A 9,998-nucleotide genomic window follows, 5' to 3' on the forward strand; every position below is an offset into this window, starting at 1 on the left:
TTTCTTCCTCCTCTCTCTCTCTCTCTCTCTCTCTCTCCTCTCTCTCTCTCTCTCTCTCTCTCTCTCTCTCTCTCTCTTCTCTCTCTCTCTCTCTCTCTCTCTCTAATTTAGTCTCCCTTTTTTTCCTCTTTCCTCATTCCATATTTCTCTACCCCTCTCATTCCTCATCTTCTTTCCCTCCTTAATTATCTTTCCTCTCTTCCTACCCTTTCTCTCTATTTCTCCTTCCTTTATTCCTCTCCTCTCCTCACTCCCTCCCTCTCTCCCTATCTCTTCCTCCATCGACCGTTCTATCTCTTCTCTTTCTTCCATGTTCCTTTCTCTTTCTCTTTTTCTTCCCCTCTTCCCATTTTTGCAGCCTCCCCTTTTTTTTTCCTTCCTTCTCTCACTCTCTCTTTCTCTCACTCGATTCGCCCTCTCCTCCTCCTCCTCCTCTTCCTCCTCCTTCTCCCCTTCGCCATTCACTTTTCCTTTGCTTTTCCGTGGCTGCACCCTCCCCTTTCTCCTCCTCCTCCTCCTCCTCCTCCTCTTCCCCTCCTTCCTTCACAACCTGCCACAAAACTTAATCAAAACACTTAAAAATGCAATTCAACAATACTAATGGTGTCTCTTCCTCATCCTCTTACTCCTACACACACACACACACACACACACACACACACACACACACACACACAGTCCTCCACTCATTATTGAACTGACACTGAAAGGATATTTGCATAGCAGTAGTGGTAATTAATACAGTAGTAGTAGTAGTAGTAGTAGTAGTAGTAGTAGTAGGCATTTTTCTGTCTTTTTGTCCTTGGCCAGAGTCCCTATAAAGTAGTAGTAGTAGTAGTAGTAGTAGTAGTAGTAGTAGTAGTAAGGAAACTAAAGCCGAAATTCAATTAACTTCGGACGGTAGAGCGTACGAGAGAGAGAGAGAGAGAGAGAGAGAGAGAGAGAGAGAGAGAGAGAGAGAGAGAGAGAGAGAGAGAGTATGAACGCGTAATAACAGACCTCTATACAACCCACACCACCAAACGACACACACACACACACACACACACACACACACACACAGAGCCATTGAGTCGCCAGCCATCAAAGGTGCAGGCGACCCTCGTGTGTCCTGGCGACTCTGGGGCACGCCACGGTGACACGCTAACACGCACACCACTCAACGTTTTCTGACCGCCGGGAAACGTTGGAAGCGAAACAGTAGCTGGGAAGACGTGAGAGGGGGAAGAGTGCGGAGACTTCTGGGAATTTGTCCTGGATTTCTAAGAGGTACATTGGGTTGGGGGGGGGGGAGCTATGGGCGAGGTGGATTACTCGTGACATAAGAATAACAGCAGCAAAGAAGTGAGAGGGAATGAAGTGTTGAGTTTACTGAGAGTTTGTCCTCGTTTTCTATTTGTTCTACTGGGATTGGGATCTGGGGGGGGTACTATGGAAAGGATGCTTTATTTGTGACAGAAAAACATGTGGTTGACTGACTGACTGACTGACTGACTGACTGACTGATTGGAAGTTTGGCGCAGTCTCAGTGAGGTTTCTAAAGCCACAACAATGAGATGTCTGCTTCCCAATGAGCTAACTTTCTCGTCTGTATGAGTTGTGTTGCTATTTTTATTTTGTGTGTGCGGTACATGGACTTGAAGGTAATATGCAGGGTTAGGTAATCTGTCACAGAGTGCGCGAGACGAAAGTGACCGATTCTAGACCGAAAAGTTGGGTGTTTTTTGATGTTTACATATAAAAACGAAAAATAAATAAATAAATAAATAAGAAAACGGATCTATGTAGTTATTTCTTCTTCTTCTTTTTCTTCTTCTTCTTCTTCTTCTTCTTCTTCTTCCTCTTACTCTTCTAGCCAGTTTGCCTCGTCTGCATGTTTGTTTCGTCACACTCGGCGGGAAAGTGTGTGTGTGTGTGTGTGTGTGTGTGTGTGTGTGTGTGTGTGTGTGTGTGTGTGTGTGTGTGCCAGGATGCGTTCAAGAAGTCAATTTCCAGAAAGTTAACAAAAATAAATAAATAAAAATGGAAAACTTATTAGTGTGACGACGATGAAACCAACTAGATAAGACACACACACACACACACACACACACACACACACACACACACACACACACACACACACAGTCTCAGCAGCAACAAAAGCAGTATTAACATTCACTTCCCGGCGCAAGCAAGACAAAGATACAAGGAGCTCCACTTTAAGAAAAGAAAAAAAAAATGTATGTAAGAGCTACGTGCCTAAAACCAGCAGCCCTGAAAATAGAACCCGCTGTGCCGTACATAAGACACGTGAAGGGAAGGGATTAACTTCCTCGTGGCGGCAAATTTAAAGTATAAAACACAGCGGGAAGCACTTGCGAAACTCCCTCAATGCTATCATGGCTTCGACCTTCATAAAAGTAGTGTTTTCTATTTATTTTACTTGTATTTATTCGGTTTATCAATTCGTTCATTTATTTGTAAGAGGGGCAGCGTCCACGAGTGCTTCCTGTTGACTGATTGCCGCTGATCACCACTGCTCTAGATTATGTGATGAAGGGACAGGATTGATGTCCACCACTTGTATCGAATATTTTTTACATCTCCTTTCCTTTACTGTTCTGAGTTTAGATGATGTACTTGGCCAGTTGAATAATTGTTGAGATTGATACACGAGCAACAAGAAAACAGCGGAAAAGAAGAGAAAGAAGAAGAGAAGAAAAAAAGAACAGATCCAATGAAGATGTTATTCCCAAAAAGACAGACCAAAAAGAATATCCAAAACTACGATAAGTGTCTTGAAAAACTCCACCCTCTTGTAGGAGTTTAAGTCACAGGCAGAAGGAAATACAGAAGCAGGCAGGGAGTTCTAGAGTTTACCTATAAGAGAGATGAAAGACTGGGAATACTGGTTAACTCTTGCAATAGGGAGGTGGACAGAATAGAGGTGAAGGAAAGCAGGCAGTAGAAGGGATGAAAGACTGCAAATACTGGTTGACTCTTGCATTAGGGAGATGGACAGAATAAGGTAAAAGAAAGTAAGCAGGGAGTTCCAGAATTTACCAATAAAAAGGGATGAAAGACTGAAATTACTGGTTGACTCTTGCATTAAGGAGGTGGACAAAACAGGTGAGAGGAAGTGGAAAGTCCTGTGTAGTTTGGTGTGTGTGTGTGTGTGTGTGTGTGTGTGTGTGTGTGTGTGTGTGTGTGTGTGTGTGTGTGTGTGTGTGTGTGTGTGTGTGTGTGTGTGTGCGTAGTATACAAGTTTAAAGTACAGTATGGAAAGACATTACTGATAGAAAAAGCAATGCGATGGTTCAAATATTTCCACGCCTGTTAATCCATTTATTGGTTCACTGATTCTATTTCATTTGATTAATATTAAGTATATTTCACTGCATTTATTTTATTTATTTATTTATCTACACTATATCTGAATGCCTGTGTCTTATTAATGTTACTTTATTGGACTTTTATTGTAATTCGTATGTTTGTGTGTGTATGTGTGTGTCTGTATGTGTGACTGTATACATTATAAACTGCTGCGGTCAATATCTATCTATACATCTGTCTATCCACCTATCTATCTACGAGTATATATCTATCTGTCCACCTTTCTATCTGACTATCCATCGATCTATCTACCTGTCTATCTAACTATTCATCTACCTACTTATCTATCTGCCTATCCATCTATCCAGCCACATACCAACCTGCGTATCTATCTATTTATCTATCCACCTACCAACCTACGTATGCACCTACCTATCCGTCCATCCATCCACCTACCTATCCACCCATCTCTCCACCAAGCTCCCCCACTCCTCGATGGGGGGCGGGTGATGGCAGAGGTGTCTGAGTGTCTGGGTGTCTGGTCCGCCTCGCCCTCACCAGAAGAGTAACCCCAGCCTGGCGAGTGGGCGCTCATCCGCATCACTGACCTTTCACGTGCCTCCAATCATTCCTTGTCTCCACACACACACACACACACACACACACACACACACACACACACACACACACACATTTGCCTTTTTATTTATTTATCTTTTTTTATGTAAACCAATATTTCTTTCATGAACATTGCAAAAAGAAATGAATAAAGAAATGAAAATGGTGATAATAATAATAATAATAATAATAATAATAATAATAATAATAATAATAATAATAATAATAATAACACACCACCACTACCACCATCTAACCTATACTAGCCGAAGCTAACCTAACCTAACCTAACCACCACCACCACCACCGCCACCACCACCACCACCAACTCCAACAGCAACAAAACCTAAGTTCCTTCCGATACTAAATAAATAAATAAATAAATAAATAAATAAATAAAAAGTAATAATAATAATCAATAAAATAAATAAATTACCTAATAATTCTCACCTCTACCACCTCCCTCCCCTCTCCCCCCCAAAAAAAAAAAACGAAAACAAAACAAAAATACGAAAACTACCAAACTTCTCCCAATACAAAAAAAAAAAAAAAAATCCAAAACTTTTCTCCAATACCAAAAAATAACATTAGAGGGAAACACGACAAGCAAAGCAGCACGAACCCACGAACCAACGAACCAACGAATCCACGAACCCAAGAGCCCAGACACCCAGCAAGCAATAACCTCCCTTACCTTGCCTCCCTCGGCCCCACACCACCACCACCACCACCACCACAGGCAGCTACTTGAGTTCCTATATCCTAACCTGCCTCAGTCTGTCCGCGCGCTGCTTCTCTAGCCCGCCCGCTGGCTACCCGCTGTTCCTCTCGCCGGCCCCGCTCCCTACCCCGTAAACGCTGTCTTTCACCACGACTATTTTCAAAGGCCACAGAGATGATTAGCCGGGTTCTCAAGAGGGTTTCTCTTGTTAATAATGTAGGAATTTTGTTAATCTGTCACTAGAACAGTAAAAATACCCTTAAAAACCCGTGTCACTTCGATTAAATCCTTTAGAATGTAGAGGTGCAGCGCAGAAGTGTTGCAGAATACTGTCATTCGTGCTCACCCGCCCGCTGTCTCTCGCTCGCCCGCTCTCCGTCAACCCGCTCATCTGCTGGACAATATTTTGAAACGCTTCTTCTACGCTGCACCCTGACTACTTTCAAAAGACTCTAGTTGAAGTTATAAGGATTTTTAAAGGTGTCTTGACGATTCTAGTGACATTAACAAGATTACTACATTATTAACATGAGAAACACCCTTGATAAACCGACTAATCACTTCTGTGGCCTTTGAGAATAGCCAGCAAAGCGTTTCAGGATACGTACTGGCCAACTCGTATTACGCGCTGCCTGCCCGCTCCACCCACTGTTCTCTCGCCTGCTGGCTCGCTGTCTCATTCCCTCACTGTCTGTCTCTTGCTCCCCCGCTCGCACAAAGGGTCAATAGCAATCCAATAGCGCGTAATCTGTGACCACTATCAAACGAGAGTGTCCGTGTTTGAAGCCCCGCTCACAAAGACAGGCACCAGGCAGACCGGGGTGGAGCCAGACGAGGGAAGGGCAGGAAAGCCATGCCGCTGTCACTCACCTGCTCTATATTGTAGCATTGCACGTGGATTCATTGGTGTGTTGTTGCTGTTGCGGTGGTGGTGGTAGTAGTAGTAGTAGTAGTAGTAGTAGTAGTAGTAGTAGTAGTAGTAGTAGTAGTAGTAGTAGTAGTAGTAGTAGTAGTAGTGTTCGGAGAAGGAAAAGGTCATGGGGGAAAGAAAAAGATTTGGAGGAAGACGACGATGAAGAAAAAAAAAAAAATGTCACTATTACACCTGTCTCTCCTACCCATACAAGTATTCTAATTAAGTTCCATCACAGCCCAACCCTTCCTTTCGTCCACACTCCGGCAGGTCGCACCGCACCTCACCAGTCACTAGCAGGTAGGCAGGCGGCAAGGACTCACTCAGAGAGACGCACAGTCCCACCCCAGTTAGCTTATTGACACAGGAGAACCACAATGGTATATCAGCAAAACACATAATAAAGAATAGCAATATATAACATAATGCATATCTATCCTCGATCCAAACAAATACACACAGCAATCGTAAGACCCGCATTCTTAAACATTTCACCTTCTTAGAACCATTTCTCGGATTCCCACGGTGTTTTCTCCCAGCGATGACGCAGAATGTTCGTTAAATCATCACTAGCATAACGAAAATGCACTTACAAACCCCGATAACTTGCACTACACTACTGCCTATGAAAAGCACTAAAGAATGTTTAGGAATACGAATGCAAGGAGGCGCGATGATCATAAGGCTTCCTGCAGATCAATATTGGCAACACGTCTCAGGTGACAGGCTGCAGACCCACGCTAGGTCATGCACCCCTCGGCACGCTCATGTTCACCCCTGGTTTATTCACCCTTCTGATATCACCCCTTGGACATACTCGTATTTCTGACATCACCCCATGGACATATTGCTAGCATCTCCCTTCAATATATTCCCCTCCGGACCTTTTCCCTGTGGACGCATCTTCCCCTCAGATGTATTTTTACGTGTTGTCTTAAGCCAAAGGGGAGAAAGATACAGATGAAGAGATAAAGGATGAAGAGAGAAGTTTTGTTAGTGTACTGCAATAAAATGGCAAGAAGAAAAAAGAGATAAAGATCAAAAGATAAGGGTAAAGAGACAAGTTTTGTTAGAGTGTACTACAATAAACCGGCAAGAGGAAAAAAAGAGATAAAGATGAACAGATAAGGGATGAAGAGGTAAGATTTAAGGTGGATTACCATAATGTGCTGTAAGGAGAAAGATATAGATAAGTTAAGAAATGAACAGATAAGTTTTTCCTAAGGTGCACCACAATAATCTGCCTAAGGAGAGGATATAGATAAGAGATGAAGAGATAGGGTTGTCAAGTTGGATTACAGTACGCCCACAGCCAACAGAGATAAGAGGGGAAGGCTGCAGGAAGCTTTTGTGCCGCAGGGGAATCATACAAGGTGGTGATGGTGATGATAATATCCCTTCAGTACAAAGGCCTCCCCACATCCTTCTCAATAAGTCACCGGGCGAGGCTAATTCCTGCCACGCTCTGCCCTCCTGCGTTATTAGGTACGGTTTCCTGCCGCCTCTCTCTCTCTCTCTCTCTCTCTCTCTCTCTCTCTCTCTCTCTCTCTCTCTCTCTCTCTCTCTCTCTCTCGCACACTGAACGTAAGAATATCAGAAAATAAGGGAAGCTGCAAGAAGCCATCAGGCCTACACGTGGCTGTCTCTGTATAAACTATAAAACATGCCTATCTGTTTCCACCTATCACCACCATTCATAAATCTGTCTTAATCTTTTAAAGCACCTTACTGACTCGGCCCTAATATCCTGATTGCATAGCACACAAGAAAACAAGGGAAGCTGCAAGAAGCCATCAGGCCTACACGTGGCTGTCCCTATTTGCACCTATCATCCCCATCCACTTTATCTAATTTCTCACAGCTCCACACTAACTCAGCACCAACACACCAAGATTACGGAGTCTATTCCATTAATCTACCACTTTATTTGAGGACCAGTTTCTTCCTGTTTGTTTTTACTGACTGAATTACCAAACCCTGACCTACCCAGTCATTCATGAGCCCTCTGATGCAAGACATGGATTGCTGCTTCACCCTTCTGAATGGCCACAAATGCTTCTTTACGTAATATAATGTTAAATGTAGAGTTACAGCAAAGAGAGCAGAATAAATAACAAGAAAGGAGGACAGATGAAATAGGGAAAAACACAACCACGACATCTTGAAGTGTAGCATTGTATATTAAGTGGTATACGCGCTGCTCCTGTCCGCTTCTCTCTCTTCACCAACAGGGTCACCACGTCCATGTCACCATAGCCAAGGAAACCAAATCCAGTCTCCAATGATGGACGTGCTGCTGATCTAAATGATTGTATTAAGCTCCCAATAATTCCGCCTCAGAGTAAAAGCCGCGATTTATATTCGTCCTGAGGCTTAGAGGTGGTATAAAAACAATAGCTAGTCAGGAAAAAAAATAAATAAATAGATTAATGAATAAAAATAGATATAAATATAATTAAACAAATAAATATATAAGTAAATGAAGAACAATAACAAGAACAAGAACAAGAAAATAATAATAAATTTCAACGAATGTAAAGAAAAAAAACGTAATATGTTCCGGATCAGCGGGCAATATAACACGCCCCCCTCTCCCTCTCCCTTTCTGGCCGGCCTGCTCCTCTACTCATGTGTTCCAATGTTGACAACACCACATAGTACATACATACATCGACCGGGGTTATTTCGGGTGCCGTGTGTGTGTGTGTGTGTGTGTGTGTGTGTCATTTACATAAGAGCGACATAAAGGACGCTCGACAATATGGAGGACATAAATCCCGGTGACAGTATATTGACGGGCATGAGGGCGGCCAGCGTCCACCATCAGATATTCAGGCTGGTCGGCCGCCGCCGCCGCTCAAGGGGCACACACACCGGCCCGAGTTAAAGCTGGCATGAACACCCCCAGCCTCCCAGCCACTGGTGCCGTCGACACCACTCTCCCCCTTATGCTCTGAGTCAAAATTAAATAAGGCCTCGTTAAGGCGTGTCATGAGCCGTGCACGGGGCGGCAGGTGCATCTCGCGTGCCAGCTTGCCTGTAATGCGCTCATCCCGCGCCGCCCGTGTGTGGCGAGGCTATGCACTATTGGCCAATTAGCATCACACTGGCACGCACCAATTAACATACTTTTGGTAAATGGAACAACGATCGTGGTGTGTGAGTTGTCCTTTAGGTATCACCTGTATACACTAACCTATTGAGTGCTGCTCTCATATTAATTCACAACGAAAGATTTAGAAAAAATAATAATAAAATAAAATAAAATTATATATACGAATAAATGCAATACACGAGTCATTTACTGGGTGTTATGACGGTATGACATAACAGATGGATGTTGTTCAGTGGTGTTACCTTGGAGGGACACCTTGCTCATGCCACTGAGGAGTGCGTGGAGGTGAATTGAGACGCAACATTACAGTATGCAGTATCAGGCAATTCTCATGCATCGGCAGGCTTTTGTTTGGTCTGCAATGCGCAAGACCTGTACACCATGCAGCCTCGTACAACACAGGCCGGGTGTGGGTGCAGCGTGAGGCGTGAGCTTCCACACGCCCAACTTGTTACGGGACGTGTCTCGCCGCAAAAATGGTCACGCATTTGGAAGGGTAACTCATGCATTATGAAGTGTTCCTGGAGCCAGGCCGCGGCGTGTGGGTGTTGACCTGTCAACTGGCCCTTGATCAATGACACGAAATACTCAGGAAGTGTTGGTGCGTCCCAAACGTGCACACACCATTTGTCATTCTTATCTACCGCACTCTGTTCATTGATACTCCTACCACTAACACTACTGTCGCCAGCCACGCCCGACAGTGGCGGAGCTGCTGCTGCTTTTCCTTACGTGTGACGTGAATCACGTAGGATAACTAACATTCTTCATGTGGTTGACACGTCCAGTCATTCGTGGCAAACAAGGGTCTTCAGTCACCACATTGGCGTGAAATGAACCTCACGTACGGGTGAAAGAATGCGTCTCTACCCTGCCCTCTAGTCCCGTCTCCCCTGTGGGTGATACACGGCTACCTGATGACTGGCAGGCGGCTCCCGTCTTCCCAAAGGCCACAGTACGAAGACAGGACCCCCACCCATGCGACGCCCCCAGCACCTGCTTGTGACACTGCAACATTTTACAACACGCCGCCCGCCGCCCACACCACGGCAGGGGATCAATAACACCACTCTGGACACCAAACACACTGGCACACTTACCCTCAGCGACATTGTGTGATGAGATGCGAGTACTAATCCCTTATCCACATGCAAAGTGACACTCGTCGAGCGAGCGGATCACCACAGCCACCTGCCATTGCCTGTGTTTGCAATGCACTGAGCAGCAGACGGCACCGCGGCCCCGCGCAAGTGCCAGGCGACCCGCGCCCCATCTGGCGGCGGCCGCGGAGACGCCACACGCCCTGTCGCACCTGA

The 9,998-nt window shown here is 44.7% G+C and overlaps 1 protein-coding gene across 1 annotated transcript in view; it reads right to left on the bottom strand.

Annotated features, from left to right (window-relative positions):
• LOC135102659 (ankyrin repeat domain-containing protein 29-like) overlaps positions 1-9,953 on the bottom strand; it is a 93,335-nt gene extending 83,382 nt beyond the window's left edge. The window contains exon 1 of the mRNA XM_064008012.1: positions 9,783-9,953. Coding sequence (XP_063864082.1) covers positions 9,783-9,794 — 12 coding nt within the window. The 5' untranslated portion in view covers positions 9,795-9,953. The remainder of the gene's footprint in view (positions 1-9,782) is intronic.
• Between the last annotated feature and the right edge of the window lie 45 nt (positions 9,954-9,998).

Source organism: Scylla paramamosain, chromosome 8, assembly GCF_035594125.1.
Source record: "Scylla paramamosain isolate STU-SP2022 chromosome 8, ASM3559412v1, whole genome shotgun sequence".
Lineage (NCBI taxonomy): Eukaryota > Metazoa > Arthropoda > Malacostraca > Decapoda > Portunidae > Scylla > Scylla paramamosain.